This window comes from Notamacropus eugenii, chromosome 4 (genome assembly GCF_028372415.1).
Source record: "Notamacropus eugenii isolate mMacEug1 chromosome 4, mMacEug1.pri_v2, whole genome shotgun sequence".
NCBI classification, from domain to species: Eukaryota; Metazoa; Chordata; class Mammalia; order Diprotodontia; family Macropodidae; genus Notamacropus; species Notamacropus eugenii.
Genome location: NC_092875.1, coordinates 272,899,697 through 272,919,178, shown reverse-complemented (window position 1 = coordinate 272,919,178; position 19,482 = coordinate 272,899,697). Strand labels below are relative to the sequence as shown.

At 35.6% G+C, this 19,482-nt stretch overlaps 1 protein-coding gene across 5 annotated transcripts in view; it reads right to left on the bottom strand.

The window, feature by feature from the left end:
• LOC140501243 (lipoxygenase homology domain-containing protein 1-like) overlaps positions 1-19,482 on the bottom strand; it is a 680,545-nt gene that overhangs the window by 244,433 nt on the left and 416,630 nt on the right. For all 5 annotated transcript variants that reach the window (XM_072604606.1, XM_072604605.1, XM_072604607.1 and 2 more), the window contains 3 exons: positions 19,126-19,204; positions 11,210-11,291; positions 4,892-4,947 (listed from right to left, as the gene is read on the bottom strand). In XM_072604606.1, coding sequence (XP_072460707.1) covers positions 4,892-4,947; positions 11,210-11,291; positions 19,126-19,204 — 217 coding nt within the window. The remainder of the gene's footprint in view (positions 1-4,891; positions 4,948-11,209; positions 11,292-19,125; positions 19,205-19,482) is intronic.

Below are 19,482 nucleotides of genomic sequence, written 5' to 3'. Positions count from 1 at the left end.
CAAAGGAAGCCTAGATGCCCTCTGACATAAAGTTGCTTCTGCTGTCTCTTTAACATCTATTTTCACCTAAAGGTGGTTTCCTGCAGAATCTTTTCCTATCTATCAAAAGTGACATTACCCTAACCAAAACATTGTTCATCTCATTTTTTCCTAAAGAATATTTCACTAGGGTAAATTAAAAAATAAAAGTAATTGGAAAGAAACAAAAGAATGAGGTTTTTTAAAAGTATCTTCAGGAGTTTCCAAAACACTCAATTAAACACCATTTCTCAAGACAAGAAGAGTTTCAGACAATAACTACAAACAATAATTGATGGATTTGTGATCCTTTCCCCTTCCCCCATATATGTATTAAATTGATAATTTGGTGGACCATGATTAAGATTCAGTGATCAATGTTGTTGTTACTTATTTCATATAAAAGGCATTTGTGAATTGGTTGACTGTGTTCATCCTCATTTTGCAGGCAAGGAAACAGAGGTCTGAGGGTGTTGTTATTATGTGCCCAGTGTCACTGGCTAAGTTACTGCCAGAATCAAGATTAATATTCACATCTTCTGAACTTCTGGTCCAATGCTCAGCACACTGACTCTTGCTGCCTCTCAGAATGTAACGAGTCTCCTTCTTTCACTAACATCAATTTGAAAAGAAGGACCACCTGTGGAGGTTTCTTTGTTACTGGAAGTGAATTAAAATTTAACTGTTCAAGGGGATCATCAGCACAGAAAACTGCAGATTTCTCCTTAACTGTGGTAGATAATATTTGCTGAGAACTGTCACTTTTTGGCAATAAAAGCACTGAATCAGCTCAACAAAGAAAAATGCTCCATGAAGTCTCAAGGAAGTTACATATCCTTCAGATTAATTAAACTGTCAGTCTTTAACAATGCCCTATTTTTACCTATACACAATGTATTGGTGGATATTAAGAGATTATCCAGGCAAATAGCCCAACCACTTAAGAGACATTTCCTCAAACATGTCCCTATAAATTTCCCAGATTCTTAGTTTTACAACTATAATATGGGAATGAGACAGCCCCACATCTGCCTCGTATTTTTTTTAAATTGAGGTTAAATGAGAAAATACATGTGAAAGCCCTTCATAAAATCAGTTAACACCCTATAATTAATCACCTACTATGTGCCATGAAGTGTGCAGTAAAACCATAAACTGGTCTATTTTATTCAATCCCCATATAATCACTAGCATTCATTCAGACCCTCATAACTCTTCATTTATATTATTATAAAAGTCTCCTAATTGATCCCCCTACTTCTGGTCATACAAGAGTATGACCACTCCAATCCATCCTTTGCACTGCTGCCAAATTAACATTTCTAAGATGCATGTCTGACCATATCCCCCCTCCACTCAAAAGATCTTAATCTTGTTTTCTCTAAACTAAAATACAAAGTCTTCTTTTGGCATTTAATGTTTGGCATTTAGAGTTCCCTAGAATCTGGCCCTCACCCACCTCTCCAGGCATATTTCATATCATTTCCCTTAATATACTCTGTATACCAGCCAAACTGGATTACTAGCTGATGTCCAAACATGACTTGTCATCTGTCATCTCTGTTCATTTGCAAAGGCTGTCACACGTGCTTAGAATCTATTCCCTTCTCACCCCTGCCTCTTGGAATTCTTAGCTTCCAATGTCCCTAGTCAGGTGCTACCTTCCAAAAGAGCACCCCAACTGTTAGCACTCTCTGCCTTTTGAAATTCTTTTTTTTTTAAGATGAGGACCTTGATTTTATCTAAATAGGTAGCTTCCAGTAAGGAACTCCTTCTCCTTATGTAGTTGCCATATGCCCTCCAACATAAGTCTTAGAGATTTGCCTGATATTCTAAGAGGTCAAACTATTTCCCTAGGGTCCTGTAGCCAGTATGTGTCAGAGGTGGGTGGACCTTGAACTCATGCTTTTCTGTCTCCAAAATCAACTTGCTATCCAATTCACCAGGGTGACTCCCAAATGACTTCATATTTTTGTTGACTTAGTTGTGTACATGTTGTAGCCCCCCAGAAGAATGTAAATTCCTTGATGGAAGGGATTGTTTTATTTTGTCTTTGTATCCCCAGTGCCTGACACATGGTATGTAGTAATTAAACGTGTTGAATTTTAATGTAGCTATTGTTAAGCAGAATATGAGCCAATCTCTAATATATGCTGCCATGCTACAGTAAGTACTCTTGGAAAAGAAATATGCACAGATACATGTAGCTACCTATTGAAAAGTTATTATATAGGGTATACATATATATTATACATATATAAGTATATACATATGTTTGCATGCAGAATTTTCATTTGACATTTCATTCAATCAAAATATACTATTTTATTGATTTTTAAAGTTCTGTTCTCATTTTTATTCTCATTATTGTCATTTTACATAATAAGAGCATCATTATTGATCTCAGGTATTATCTAAGTCAAATTTTGGAGAGATGGCCTATATTCAGATTCTGTGGTAAATTTAACTACTTGTTAGGCAATAAGATAGCACAGACACTTAGTAGCTGTGTAATACCCTGGGCAAGTTCTTTAATTTCTTCCTGCCTCAGTTTCTTCATTTGGAAAATGGGAGTAATACCAGTACCTATTTTCCAGGATTATGGACAGAATGGGTTAATGTTTGTAAAACATTGAAAACCACAAAGCACATACAAATGCTAGGTATTGATGTTATCACCACACTACTATCATGTTTTACTAACTCAAGTAACTGATTCCTTAAATAAGTTAAATGCATTGTTAATTCCTCTCTTCCTCCTATTTCAGACATAAAAGGTAAAAACACACAGATGGTTTTTGAAGAAATGGAAACCACACTGAAAATGAAGAAAAAAACAACTTAATATTACCTTTACTGTCATGTATTTACCACCTTGCTAGAATTTCCAAAGAATTGCATCTTGTTAGTTCATTCCATATTAATTCTTCAGAATCTAGTTTACACTCGACAAATGAAAAAAACAATTTTTCCCTTCTTCCCTGCTTTCCACTTTGAAAGCCCTTATGTTCTGTGTGAACTACAGTTTCTATTTTTTCTTTTCCTTTGTCTGGTCAACAGGAGACATATTTAATGGTTTTATCCTTCTCTGTTTGGAGTTATACAATTCATAATTGAGACGTTGCCTCCAGAAGTGAAATTTTCAGTTCTTCCTGACTGATTTAATTTTCTTAGGGGCAGGATGACCAAAGACACATAGTTTTAGATGACATTTTCTGACTATCCTGGGACTCAAGGACATCTACAATCAGGCTCCAACTTATTTTTCCAGCTTTATTTCTCATTACATCCCTTAAAAACACTGTACGTCCCAGTCAGACTGGACTGTGATCTAGTTATTCCTTAGCTTTTTGAACCTTCTTCTAGTTCCAGGCAATTCTTCCTTACCTCTGCTGTTGAAATACTTCTCTTCTGAAAATAGTTCAGCTGCCAGCTCCTTCATGAAAATGTCTGAGCTGAAAAGAACTTTCCCCCTCACAATTTCTCAGAGCGCTTTGTCTGGATCTCTCCTTTGTTCTCTCCAGTTCCTAACATGGTACCTTCACAGATAAAGTGCTTGACATTGTACCTTTATTTTGTGCACGTTGTCTCATCCAGCAGAGTGGAAGCTTCTTCCAGGAAAGGACTTTTTCCTTTTTTCTTTGCATCTCTAGTTCCAGGCATATAATGGATGTTTCATAAATATTGGTTCAATGACCAATTGATTGTGGTAAAGGGATCAGCATGAGCAAGACGATGAGGCAGGAAAAATTGAGATATTTTCCTGAGGTGGGAAATGTCTATGAGAAATAGACATTAAGCCACCTTAGCTGGAATGTAGCATTTGTAGAAGACAGTGATGCTAGATAAGGTTAGAAAGCTAGTATGACACTAGATTGTAGCCTTGAATGCCAGGCAAAGGAGTTCAAGACTGTAGCCTTGAATGGCAGGCAAAGGAGTTCAAGATTGTAGCCTTGAATGGCAGACAAAGGAGTTCAAGATTGTAGCCTTGAATGACAGGCATAGGAGTTCAAGATTGTAGCCTAGAATGGCAGGCAAAGGAGTTCAAGATTGTAGCCTTGAATGGCAGGCAAAGGAGTTCAAGATTGTAGCCTTGAATGACAGGCATAGAAGTACAAACCTAGCACAGAGAGCAACAGGAAGCAACTAATGATTCTTGAGCAAAGGAGGAACAAAAACCTTCTTTTGGGGGCGCAACAAGGAGAGCATCCAGGTCTGTGGTTTTCTCAGTGAAGAGAATTTCCCAGTACAGAAATTTCCTTTACCAGTATTAATCAGAAATTTGACCATCAATAAGCCAATATTTATTAAGCATTTCTAATTTCTACACACTATGCTAGGCTCTGGGAATATAAATAAAATTAATGCCTACTTGAATAGAGACTATATTCTAACAAGTGTTGGAATGTAACTTTGTTCATTTCAAATCTTTGAGGACTGATTTAATGTGTGTCAGAGGCCAGACTTGAATCCAGATCTTCTGGGCTTTCAGGCTTTCCCTCTATCCACTAGACTGGACTACCTCTTCGGATCCCTGGCTAATGAGAGTTCTGTATATCAACCGGACATTCCTATTCAAGTTATTTATCTGAGCCACAGATGTTGAAGAAATGCATTTTATAAATTAGTAGATGAGTTGGTAGTCAGATAAACTAATGATAGGGCCTCTTTAATAACTGAAATTCTTGAAAGAAATTAATTTATCCAGAACAAACTGACCCTTGGTACAAGATCTTTCCTTGATTATCAGATAAGGTCAAATACAACAATGACATAAGATTGATAGCCTTTGGAAAAAAAAGATTGTAGCTGCAGAACCAATCAAAATTTCAAAAAAATTATCTATCAACTGACTTCCATTCACTCTACTTACTTTTTGCAAGCAGCTCCCTCTCAGTCTTCCCATCATCTTGGTACTCATCCAGCCATCTGTGTGGACAGGAGTAAATTGATTAATGGGATGAAATGGTTGAAATGAAATCTATTTCTATGAAAGGAAAATGAAATAAGGAAAATATGTTTTAAGCTCTATTATAGGCTGAATTAAAAAAAAAACTCTTAAGAATTAAAGCCGTGCCAAACTATTTTTAAGAATTCAGTCTTTTAACTCAAACTTCATCCAAAATGTAATGGAGGACTCTCTAGTAAAAACATGTTAAAGTCTTAGTCTGGATAGTCCAAAATATAGATTTTGCTAAGAATACCCTGAAGCACAATTAAACACATAAATAAACTCATGTCAAGTGGTATTTCCTCTCTTGAGTTATCTATGTATAAGGGCAACTTTGGTTCTGTTACCCAAGAAGGAAATGTAGAAAGAAACACAAATATTGAGGTTTTAGTTCACTCTCTACCACTTTCTAACTACGAGAACAAGTACAAGTTGATCAACTTCTGTGAATCTCTTTTACTATCTATAAAACAGTAACAATAGCACTCCCGCTACCTAGCTCATAGAGTTGTGAGTAAATGCTTTGTAAACCATAAAGTGCTGCAGATTTACAATGTAAACCTAGTGCATTGCTATGGGATGGAGGTGAGCCTGTGTTTTTAAAGAATTTTCTAGCCCCCACAGGCTCTCCCAAGATGAAGCAGTTTTGACTGTAGCCAGGATTATAAACTATTTCTGCTATCTGCTACCAGGTTAGCTAAGTACAGAGAGGGCATAAGGTGATTTTTAAAAATTTGCTATGGAGAGCTATTATCATATTTAGAATTAAGAAATCAAGAACACAAATCACCAGTGTGTTGATAGATTATTATAATAAAAATGTTGACTCAATTTTGAATTTTTCAAAGTCTTCAGAAACTCCATTAATTTTAATTAAAAGAAACCTTTAGTTCAAAAGACACAGAAACTACTAAATGGAGCAGATATAAAAAATCGTTCTCCTCCCTGTAAAATCTACTTACTGCTAGAGAAGAAAAGCCTATTTTTCTATTTAACAAAGTCCGGTTGTCAAGTCAATCCTTTGGAGAATTCACTATCTTATTTAAAGATTCTGTTCTTAGAAAGATTTTATAAAATCAAATGATATTGATGAAAATAATTTTCTTGATTTCCTCAACAACCAATATCAAATCAAATCAATTAAATCATTCACTCAACAATTTTTATTTTTTTCAAGCACATCCTATGTTCCAGACATATTTGGCTCTCAAAATATACAGACACAAATAAAATTGTTCCTGTCCTCAGGGAGTTTACATTCTATTGGTAGGAAATAACATGTACATTGAAAATTAAATACAAAACATAAACAAAGTAATTTCTGGGGAAGACATTAGCAACTGGGGGAATCAACCAACACAATGTTTATTTTTGGATGGAATAAAGTGATGTTTGGTAGAATAGTTTTTTTTAAAAAGATTTCATTAGAGAAAAGTACTTGCAAAATCATAGGAGACTTTCTCAAATTTTAAAGATTTTCATTGCCTGTTAAAGCAATTTTCCTATAAGTAAGATGCTGCTTATGCCAGTTAATGTCTACCTCAAAAAATGTTCTTTAGACCCATAGTTTTAACAGGAATAGGTAAAAGGAAAGATCAGTTTGAACAAGGGAAATGCTATCAACTTCTCCTCTTCCCTAGCCACATGATCTAAAATTGAACGATAAAGCACTATGTTTGCTAGCTTACAAGCAAAACTATACTGAAATTAGCACAGAATAAATAAAAGGCAGATAGGTGGCATAGTAGACAGAGTGCTGTGGCTGGAATTAGAAAGACTCATCTTCCTAAACTCAAATCTGGACTCAGACACTTATTAGCTGTGTGAGCCTGGGCAAGTCACTTAACTCTGTTTGACTAAGTTTCCTCATCTGGAAAAAGCTGGAGAAGAATATCAGCTAAAAAAAAAAAAAATGAGTCACAAAAAGTCATCCGTAACTGAAATGACTTAACAATGACAACAATATAGATTCTCTAATTCTATTAAAACCAGTTTAGAACTGCTTGTGAGCAGCAAGTAAAATATCAAGCTATGCAGCACCTTTTTCCCCAATACATGTCATTTTCCCAAGTTTGTCACTGGGTCATTGCCATCTAAGTATCTCTTCTACAACTGCCAGCAGGATTGGATTTACTATAATTTACTACAAATCAACATATAATAAATAAAATAAATGTTATTTGATATTTTAGTGTTTTTGAAAATTAAGACTAGAATTTAATAAAAACTCTGTTGTACTTCCGCATTATTTTATCAATAGTATTTTATGTTTTAAAACGTGTGCTAAGACAAAACAAAATACCAAATTAGGTTGCATAATTTAGACTTCACCAAGCATGGGTTCAAATGATAGTTAATAGTTATGAAAGAACATTTTTAAATGTCAGTCAATACTTAAATTGATACAAAGTGAAGTGAACAGAACCAGAAGAACATTGTACACAGTAACAGCAAAATTGTATAATGTTCAACACTGAAAGATTTAGCTAGTCTAAGCAACACAATTATCTAAAATAGGACTTATGATGAAAAATGCTGTCTACCTCCAGACAAAGAACCGAAGGAGTCTGAATATAGATCAAGGCATACTTTTTTAACTTTATTTTTCTTGGGTTTTGTCTGTGTTTTCTTCACAAAATGACTAATCTGGAATTATGCTTTGCATGACTGCATTGTATAACCTATATCAAATTCCTTGTCTTCTTAAGGATATGACAAGGGAGGGAGAGAACTTGGATCTCAAAATTTTAAAAAGTAAATGTTAAAAATTGTTTTTACATGAAATTGGAAAATATAAAATATTTTTAAAACTAAAAAAATTCAATTACCTGTATATTTCTCAATATCTCTCTATTTAGTAGCAAATATCTCAGTATCCAAGGGAAATTCTTTAACTCTTCAATGGGAAAATGGCATTGTTTTTACAAATCTCTAAAACCTAAAATTTTCTTCAATGAGAATATTTTGTAACATTTATATATCTTAGAGATTTTAAAATATTTTATACAAATAAGGTCACAGGTTGTTACTCTTTATCCTTCATTTTGAAGAGGACCCATGAAATGACAGGGTGGTATCTTGACTCCTGAGTGAATTGGACATAGGTGAGGTAGAGTTGCACAAAGTCATCAACCTCACTCTTCCTTCCAGAATCATCAAGGTTCAGTAGCAAGACAAAAGTCAAGATGACTGGTGATGGCCTGGGATGCAGTGGATGACCTTGGTATCTTCAGTATCTAACCAAGCATTTCACAGTACCTGCTTCATCCATCTTCATGAACATTGGAACAAATTGTTGTCATCTGTTCATTCTGCTGGGGGAGGTCATCCCATGCTTGGGTTTGAGACCATCAGTTAAGCTCAGGCTAGTTTAGCCCACCTGCTGAGATGATTTTATTGGTGTGTGGCTGCTTCCCATTCTATAGTTTCTTGGAGCCACAGGTGAGAGCTAGGTGAGAGGTAGGTAGACACCAAAGAGGGATGAGCAGCCCTGAAAAGGGCTCAGCAAGTCCTCACATCCAGAAGTGCTAGTGCCCCCTAAACACCCTACATACCCAAAAAGCTTAGGTACTTTTAAACAAATACACAAAGTCCAAGTACTCTCCAAACAGTATAGATTCAAGGTATTGAGTAATCTTAACAAATAGGGTACAATTTTAAACAATATTGGGGATGAGGGTGAAGAACAGGAAAATAAAGAGTTCAACTAATTACTCAGGTCAGATTATCAAAAGAAAGGATTTTTCATAAGACCATGGTGACAAAAAATTTACCTGCTTATCAGTAAATGTCATATATATGTATATATACACATGGATGTATATATACAGATATATATCTATATATAAAATTTCCTCCCCAATTACATGTTAAAGTAATTCTCAATATTTTTTTTAGGTTTTGAGTTCCAAATTCTATCTCTCCTTTCCCCTCTCCAACTTCCTGAGATAGCAAGCAATCAGATATAGGTTATACATATGCAATCATGTAAAACATTTCCATACTAGTCATTTTGTACAAGAATATTCAAATAAAAGAAAAAGAACACATAAAAAGTGAAAAACAGCATGCTTTAGTCTGTATTCAAGCAATATCAGTTCTTTCTCTGGAGGTAGATATTATGCTTCATCATTAGTCCTTTGGGACTGTCTTGGACTATAACATTGCTGAGAACAGCCGTCATTCACAGTTCTCCATTGAAAAATATTGCTGTTACTGTGTATAATGTTCTCCTAGTTCTGTTCACTTCACATTGCATCAGTTCATGTAAGTCTTTCCAGGTTTTTCTGAAATCATCCTGCTTGCCCTTTTTTATAGCACAATAACATTACAATCACATACCCCAGCTTGTTTAGTCACTCCCCAATTGATGGGCATCCCTTCAATTTCCAATTCTCAGCCACCACAAAAAGAGTAGCTATAAATATTTTTGTACAAATACATTCTTTTCCTTTTTTTTTTTTTTTTGATGTCTGAAATATATACCTAGCAGTGGTGTTTCTGGATCAAAGGGTATGCACATTAACAAATATTTATCAAGTGACACAATGTACAACACTGTGCCATGAATTTGGGAAAATTAAGTTAGAAATGGAAATAGTCCCCACCCAGAACTGCAAAGGTGATTTACAATTGTAGAATTTAGGGCTGAAAGGAACTTTAGAGTTCTCTAGTTGAAGACCTCCATTCTATAGAGGAACAAATTCTGAGCTCCAGAAATTTAATGACTTATCCAGAGCTGTACAAGGAATGACTAACAAAGCCAGGATTGAAACTCAAATCTTCTGACTAAGTTCAGTATTCGTTCCACTACACCATAGTGCCATTAGTGAACAAAAAGTGACTCCTTGTAAGAAAGAAATGCTGTAGCTTTCTAAGGTATTTACTCGCCAGATTCTCATACATTCTTGGCTAAGAAGTGGGGGAGGGGGAAGAAAGAGAATCAGAGAGAAAGGGAGAGAGAGAGAGAGAAATTAAGTAATGAGAGAAAGAGACAGAGAGACAGAGAGACAGAGACAGAGACAGAGACAGAGAAAGGGCAGGTATGATCATCTTCTGAGGAAAATGAGTTATAGTGTTATTAATTGATTAACTCAAGTTCTGAATGATAAAACAGCAAATAGAAGTTTGGTCTCCTAACTTCAAGAGCACTGCTCTTTCCTCGAAAATCCTCAGCCTCTGAGGGGATACATTTGATAGTGTGTTATCCAATAGAGAACTCTTCATTAGAAAAGTTCCCTGGAGGAGCTAGACTTAGAACGTATTTTAAGGAAAAGAGAGCTGCAGTCTGACTGATGGGTAGTAGAAAGCTTTCTCATACATTTGGTATAAATTGGACAAAGAAACAGAAGAAAGGCTATGTTCAAGGGAAATGTAGGGGGAGGGTCATGGGAGGGAATAAGCATTTATTGAGTAGCTATTATTTGCCAGGGACTGTGTTAAGTGCTTTACAGATATTGTGTCCTTTGATCCTCATGCCAACCATTTGAAATAGGTACTATTATTATCTCTATTTTATAGTTAAGGAAACTGAGGTAACAGAGGATAAGTAACAGAACTGGTAATAGCAGAGGCTGGATTTGAATTCTGGTCTTCCTAACTCCAAGCCCAGGGCTATATCCACTGTGCTGCCTGGAATGTGGGCATCAATTAAACCTAGACAGGAAAGTTAGGGACAGTTTTTGTAGGACCTTGAATATTTATCTATGGGATTAAAGGGAACTGCTCTGTGATAGTGAGGGATAGTGTGGCATGATTAGATAAGCAGTGTGAGGCACCATAGTTTAATGAACTCGATATTCATCCTTTGATTCAGAAGACCTAAACTTGATCCTAGATCTGCATTCCCCTATTTGCCCTTGGGCAAGCTACATACACTCTCTCAGTTTTGGTTTCCTTATCTACAAAATGAAGATAATGATACTTGGACCACATGGCATTCAGTACAACTTGGAGCAGAGAGAGACAATAAAGAAAGGTTAAAGTAATTCACATAAGCTAATGAAGATCTGCAAAATAGATTTGGCAAACTAGAAACCTGAGAGAAGAGAAAAGGAAAAGTCAAGAGCTTTAAGAGTTATGGTAGATGACTTTGCCAGATTTAGTAAATAACGGCATGTAGAAAGGAAAGACAAAGATATAGAAAAAATTATCCTGAAATCAGGGAGACAGAGACAAGATCTTGGGATAACAGCAATGTCCAGGAGTGAGGAAAAAGAATTTTATCAAGGAATTACATACCTGTCACATGGAAACAGAATCTCTTGATCCTCTTCTTCCTCTTTAAATTTAATAATAATCTTCTCAAGGAACCAACCATTGCCTGGATTAAATTGACAAAGGAGAATAACTTCACTTATGAAGTCTTTGGCAAGAGGAATACCAACCTTTACATTCAATTTCCTGTATAAAAATCTGCATTTTTCATTATAAGATTTCCATTAAAAATCAATTAACAAAAGTTAATTGATGAAATTTCAATAGGATAGGTAATATACATATTTCAAATCATACTAACACAGAAACTAGAGCATGATGAACAGGTACAAGTGACTTCTCCAATTATCATTCATGGAAAAGGACTCAAGATCCAGGGAATCATAGCATTTAAAAAATAACCTTAAGAGACATCATGGCACAATAGATAGAGAACTTCCTATAAGACTGGAAGACCTGGATTCAAGCACCACCTTTGACACATGCTGGTTTTATGATCCTGGGCAAGTCATTTAACCTCTCTCATTGCTCTAAGATGAGAAGGCAACAATCTACACTAGAAGAAGTTCTCAAGGAGCTTTCTTCATCAGTGGTATCAAACTGAAGCATTAAATGAAGACCACTAATCCATTCATAAGTATACCTGTGGGCAACATTTTGATTTAGAAAGCCGCATATTAACATTATTTATGTTCAATTCAGTTCAATAAACATTTGTTAAATGACTGCTATGTGGAATTGCTGGCAGATACAGTGGTTTCCAGACTTCTCAATCCACAAACAACAAAGACAGTCAGGAAGGTATTTTCTTACATCTTTGGTGACAAAGAAAATCAAAGAACCAGAAGAAGACAAGAAAGTCAAAGCTCCTACATCCAAAGCCTCCAAGAAAGATATTAATTGGTCTCAGGCCATGGAAGAGCTCAAAAAAGATTTTGAAAATCAAATAAAAGAAAAATTGATAAATGAGCGTGATACAAGAAAATCATGAAAAACAAGTCAACAGTTTGTTACAGGACACCCTAAATGCTGAAGAAAATAATATCTTTAAAATTAGACTAACCCAAATGGCCCAAGAGATCCAAAAGCCAAATGAGAAGAATGCCCTTAAAAAACAGAAGGTGTCAAATGGAAAAAGAGATCCAAAAGGTCATGGAAGAAAATAATTCCTTAAAATTCCTTAAAAATTAGAATGGAGCAAATGGAAGCTAATGACTTTATGAGGAATCAAGAAATTATAAAATATTAAGGTATTATAAAACAAAACCAAATGAATGATAGAAATGATAGAAAGATAGAAGAAAATTGGAGAAACAACTGACCTGGAAAATGGATCTAAGAGACATAATTTAAAAATTAGAGGACTATTTAAAAGCCATGATCAAAAAAAAAGAGGTCTAGACATTTTTTAAAGAAATTATTTAAGAAAACTGCCCTGATATTCTAGAACCAGCAGGTAAAAAAGAAATGGAAAGAATCTACCAATTATCTCCTGAAAGAGATTCCAAAAGGAAAACTCCTAGGAATATTGTAGACAAATTCCAGAGTTCCCAGGTCAAGGAGAAAATATTACAAGCAACCAGAAACAATTCAAGTATTGTGGAAATGCAATCAAAATAACACAGGATATAGCAGCTTCTACACTAACGGACTGGAGAACTTAGAATATGATATTCCAGAGGTCAGCGGAGGTAGGATTAAAACCAAGAATGACCTACCCAGCAAAACTGAGTATAATACTTCAAGGGGCAAATGGAATTTCAATGAAATAGAGGACTTCTAAGTATTCTTGTTGAAAAGAACAGAGTTGAATAGAAAATTTGACTTTCAAATACAAGAATCAAGAGAAGCATGAAAAAGTAAACAGGAAAGAGAAACCATAGAAGACTTATTAAAATTGAATTGTTCACATTACTACATGGAAAGATGATATTTGTAACTCATGAGACCTTTTTCGGTATTTGGGTAGTTGGAGGGAAATCCATCTATCCATCTACCCATCCATATGTGTGTGTGTGTATGTGTGTATGTGGATGTATATGTGAATGTATGTATATATGTATAAATATGAGTATGTGTATATATATATATATATATATATATAGAGAGAGAGAGAGAGAGAGAGACAGAGACAGAGAGACAGAGAGGCAAAGAGAGCACAGGGTGAGCTGAATCTGAAGGGACAATATCTAAAAAATAAAACTAAATGTTAAGAGGAATGTAATGGGAGAAAGATAAAGGGAAGATAGAATATAGTAAATAATCTCACATAAAAGAGGCAAGAAAGAGCTTTTGTAATGGAGGGGAAGAGGGGGAAGGTGAGAGGGAATAAGTGAATCTTACTTTCGTTGGATTTGGCTTCAGGGGGAATAACCTATACATTTAATTGGATATGGAAGTTTATCTTATCCTATAGGAAAGCAGGGGGGAAGGGGATAAGAGAGAGGGCATAATAGAAGGGAGAGCAGATTAGGGGAAGGGGTAATTGGAAGAAAATACTTTTGTAGAGGGACACATCAAAGGAAAGAATAAAATAAATAAATGGAGGGTAGGTCAGCATGGAGGGAAATATAGTTAGTCTTTCACAACATGACTGCTATGGAAATGTTTTGCATGACTAAACATGTATAACCTATTGCCTTTGAATTGTTTGCCTTCTCAATGAAGATGGGTAGAGAGGGAGGGAGAGAATGTGGAACTCAAAGCTTTAAAAATGAATGTTAAAATTTGTTTTTACATGCAATGAGGAAATAAGAGATATAGTCAATCGGGTATAGAAATCTATCTTGTCCTACAGGAAAATAGAAGGGAATGGGATAAGAGCAGATTGGAGGAAAGAGTAATCAGAATACATGCTGTCATGGGTTGGGGGAAGGGAGGAGATAGGGAGAAAATTTGAAATTCAAAATTTTGTGGAAATGAATGTTGAAAATTGAAAATACATAAATTTAATTAATTAATGTTTCTTTAAATGACTACTATGTTCCAGGCATTGTGCTAAACATACTAGATACAAAAAGAGTAAAAGACAGGCCCTGCAATCAAGGAGCTTACAATCTATTGTATTTTTCTTGATTTTTTTAAACTATTTCAATCTATTACAATTTATTACAATAGATTACCTAATAACACAAGCAATTGCATTTTTATTGATTTTGTTATGTATTTTCTAACTATATTTTAATTCAGTTCTGGGAATGTTGTCCAGCATTCAGCACATCTTCTCTATAACAATAAAGTCACAGTGCTGGTCCTCTCTCTTCCTCCCCACAAGAGGGGGATCTTAGAAATTACTTATATAGTTGCTTAAAGTTTTCAGAAGGCTTTCCTCACCATAACTCTGTAAGCTAAGTAGTTCAAGTACCTGCCTCATTTTACAGATGAGGGAACTGGGGCTCTGAAAGGCTAAGTGATTTGTCCATCATTACATATGCATATTTGGCATCTGAGCAGAATTTGAACTCAGGTTTCCAGATTCCACAATCTATCCACTATTCCATTCTTTCCCTCATCACAGAATTCAGAACTGGTCAACCTTATGATTTTATAGATGAGGAAACTGAGCCTGAGTAAAGTGACTTGCCTAAGGTCATGGAAGTAGAATGTAGTAGAGTTGTGAGTTAAATCCAGGTCCTTTGATCTTAAGGTCAGTGCTTTTCCTACAATATTACACTCCCCTTTGTTTAAACAAAGGCTGATACTTTTCAATAATATTGTCAGAATCTTGAGCCAGATTTTCTCTGTCCCTCCGCTTCTCCAAAGAAGTTGTATCAACTTTTCTTGGACACCAAGGCTGCATAGAAGTACTCTTTAGTGCATGAAAGTAATAATTGAGACTGAATACAGGCTAAAAATAACTTTTTTGAAGAATTTCATGTTCTGAAATTTTATTTTACTTTTCAAATGGAACTACTTTATGGGTGAAATTACTGCTGGAAGTCATATTTTCAATTTAAAATCACCTAAAGATAAAATAGAGGCATACCCTTTCTATAGTGAATTGGCATGGAAATTTGAAAAGTAAATAATGTTCTTTGGATTTCAATGGAATGGTAGGATAAGTAGGGTGTTGTCAGATGGTTGGGAAGCTTGAGGTGGAAAGGAATGGGGAGAACTGAACCACAACTTATTTTCAGGGAAAAAAATGTAAATAGCTCATATTTACACATCATTTATTCTTTCCCTATCAAACAGCACATGATCAAGTTTTTATTTGGTTGGTGGATTTTATTTCAAATAAAGGCTGTTAAAGGCAAGCATTTTCAGCTGTTAAGAGTTTATTAGAATCAGTTCAAATATTATTACTACTTTAGAGTGAATACTATTACTACTATACAGAGAACTCACCAGAGTGGGGTAAATGGAGAACTTGTTCTAAGGACCGGAACACACCTAGCTTTGTTAAGGAACACACTATATTTATATACTGTTTCTTATAACCATCATATTTCATCTATAATTCCTTTGTGAACTAAAAAGTTAATGATATTCCATAGGTGTCTCATTTATAAAAGAAGGAAGTAATTGTCATGGGGACTACTCAATTCAACACATGCAAAAACTAAGGAAGAGTTTTCTGCATTTTAAAAAAGGAAAAAGAAATAAAATAACCAATGCACAAGGGCTCTTGACAATACCGAATAATAGATATATGTTTCATCTCCCTCCTTTCCTGAACCTTTATTCTACCTTTGAGCATATTCTTGTTTCATAGTGCTATCGTGTTGCTCATCCCAGGTTCCCATAGTTCACAACTGAATCTACTTTCTTCCAAATGGGCCATGCCTAAAAAAAATACCTTCTTTTTCCCATTTATCTACAGCCCAAACTCCCATTCCCTCAGTTTAGAAAGTCTTTGTTACAAAGAAAGCAATCTTGGCATAGTGGTACAAAACTCAGACTTGTCATATGGAGGCCTGACTTTTAAGTTCCAGTTCTAAAACTGACTAGGTGGGGTGGTCTTGCTAGGTGGTGAAGTGGATAGAGTGCCAGACCTGGAGTCAGGAAGACCTGAGGTCAAATCCAGCCTCAGACATTAGCTATATGACCCTGGGCAAGTCACTTAATCCTGTTTGTCTTAGCTTCCTCAGCTGTAAAATTAGCTGGAAAGAGAAATAGGAAACCACTCCAGTATCTTTGCCAAGAAAACCCTAAATGGGTACATGAAGAGTCAGAGATGACCAAAATGACTGAACAGCAATGATCTTGGAAGTTACTAAACCTTAGGGTCTTCATTTTAGTCATCTGAGCTAATCTGAGTCTCAGAGAAGGTAAACGCCTTGACAAGACTGCACAGCTAAGAAGAATCAAAGCTGACTCTTGTGCCCCAGACTTCTGATTCCACACCTAGACCAACTTCTATCCTGGGCTTCTGGGTCTCTGGAAACTATCATCTTAGCTACATGGAATTTTGAGCCCTACTTCACAAGAACAGTTAGATGGTATGATTTACTTGTTTATACATACAATGTCCTCATTTTATACATAATCTAAGGTTATCTTCCAGTTGTATATTCCCAACCTTTTTTGGATTCTGATTAAAAAATTAATTTTAAAACACATTGGCTAGATTTAAGTACAAATTGAGCTTTCATTTTCTTCTCATTGAAAAAAGTTATTAAAAATTAACAGAAAGGGCTATTCTAGAGCTATAAAACTTTTCCTTAGAAAGCCTTTCAAATATGTTACTATTTAGAATGTAGCATTTAAAGTTGGTCCTTTTACAAACAGATCAATGGAAATATAAAAAGTAATATTACATTGAAATCTTTCAATTCTTCTCTTTGGATTTAAATATCCTGTCCAGTATCGTGAAGGATGCCCAAAGTGTCTTTTCCTTTCAAAATTGCTAAAAAAAAATTTTCATCCAAAGATCTTCACTATATCTATAAAACTTTTCTCTGACCAAAGCTTTGCCAAGAAGAAAATTAATAGTTTAGAAATAAAATTCCTTACATATGGCTATCTTAAATATTCCTTCCATTTATGAGTTACCTTTTAAAAGTATATTTAAGATCCTGATAGTCTATTCCCTTATTGTTGTATTTCTTCTCTCTCCCAGAAATCTTGGTAGAGTATTAAAGTAGAAGGAAGAGTTTACCCTTCCCATTCTTTTAAATTTACTGTTCAACCAGTAAGCATCTTATATATTAATTATTGTTGGGGGTGTAAGCTCAGTTCCATGTGGACAGTCTCGGGCGGGTAAAGGTGAGAGCTTCTAAACCTTAGAGTTCTCATGAGGCCCCCCAGGAAACAGCAGGGAATTGAGGAGTGAGATCTCGTGTATTTCCGCCTCTTCCCGTGAGAACGTGATGGGAGAGAGCATCCCTGCCCTCGAGACTGGCCCGGATCTGGGCACACCTATTGTTATCTAACAGGCACGGTATTGAGGTGCAAACGATATGGCAGGAGAGCTTAAGTAGGGTCAGGAAAGCCCGAAGGCGCTCTTAGCGCTGAGGGGCCCTTAGAGGACAGAAGGCCCCTTTTCCTCTCTTCTTTCTTCCCTCTCCCCTCTCTCCCCACTTCCACTTCTACTTTCATTCTCTTACTGTAAGATCTTGTCTCCTTGGGAGATTTCTCTCTCTCTCCTAAGGAAGAGTTCCCCCTGCACATGTAACCAGGACCCTGAATAAAGCCTAACCCTTGTTCGACTCCGGAAAGTCTCTTCTCTCATACGTTTATCCGGTTTGGCCAGCCGAAGACCTACGATAGGTAAGGTAAGACTCGGGTAGCCCTCAGGCCTCTAGGCCTGGCAAATTATATACAAAATATAAATTCTGCTAATACTGAGTCAGAATTGTCACCCTTCACAAAAGATAGCATAATTGTTCTTGCTTCCTTGGGTTCAAAATCATGTTTTTGGCTGTCTCTCCAATAGTTACCACTTGATTCTTTTTATAAGTTACTTATTTTCTCCTTACCCTGCTTCTTTCTCTTCTCTCCATTTTCATCTTAATTGTTCTGGAAAAAAACCACCTACTTTCTTTTAAATGATGCTTTAATGTTACTTCATCTAATTTCAATAGTTTACTTTTCTCTTTACCCAAAGCTATTTTATCCTTATAAAGCCCATGTGATAAAACAAAGACACTAAATTTAGAATTAAAAGACTTGGGTCCAAGTTTAGCTCTGCAACTTCCTAGCTTCATGACTCTCAGCAAAATCAGGTAATGTCCCTGAGCTTCAGTTCCCTCATTGGTAAAATGAGGATAATGATATTTGTAACAGCTCTTGCAAGGATCAAGTGAGCTAATATACTTAAAGTGCTTTGTAAACTATGATGTACTACGTAAATACAAGCTATAATTAGTAACATAAGTAGTAGTATTAATGGTGATAGTAAAGTATACTAGGCTTGGAAATAATTCGTTGACATTTTTTAAAAAATCATTGCCAATAGCATGTAGCAATTATCAAGTTATAATAACTCAAATTTATGCAGGGTTTTGTGGTCACAAAGCACTTTATGTACGTTGTGATGTTAGGCAGGTTAATCTCTCTTGGTCTGTTTCCTTGCCCATAAATAAAAGGATTGGGCTAAATACATAGGCTCTTAGATCCTTTCTACTACTGAATATATGATTCCATAATCCCATTCTCCCATCTGATTCTCACAGAACTATGCAAAATAGTTAGTAGAAGTATCATTGTCCCCAGTTTACAAATGAAAAAATTGAGGTAAAGGGGGAGGTTAAGGAACTTGCCCAAAGTCATTCCAGTTCAAAGTTTCTGATTCCCAGCCATGCCACTGAAGTAATCAACCTATTTGAAAATGTTTAAAGTTGAATTTTATTTTAGCATTAGCTTTGCTTGTTATAGGAATGTCCCTATCACTGCTCATGTGATGGTCCCTGCTATTTTACCTCTATCGTCACTATACCCTAACCATTCCACTGACCTGAAGAGTTAAAAAAAATTCTTATCATAAAGCTGCATCTTACCTGGACCAGTTCCATCGTGACTAATCAGAACTTTCTTGAGATCTCCAAGAGACACAGCCTTAATGACAAAGACATCCACCTACACAATGAAAGAAAAAGATGATGGGATATTATGTGTGGACCATGCTTTTCTTTTCTTTTTTTTTTTCTTTTTTTTTTCTTTTTTTATTAAATTTATTTATTTAACTTTTAACATTCATTTTCACAAAATTTTGGGTTACAAATTTTCTCCCCTTTTATCCCCTCCCCCCCCAAACACCAAGCATTCTAATTGCCCCTATGACCAATCTGCTCTCTCTTCTATCATCCCTCTCTGCCCTTGTCTCCGTCTTCTCTTTTGTTCAGTAGGGCCAGATA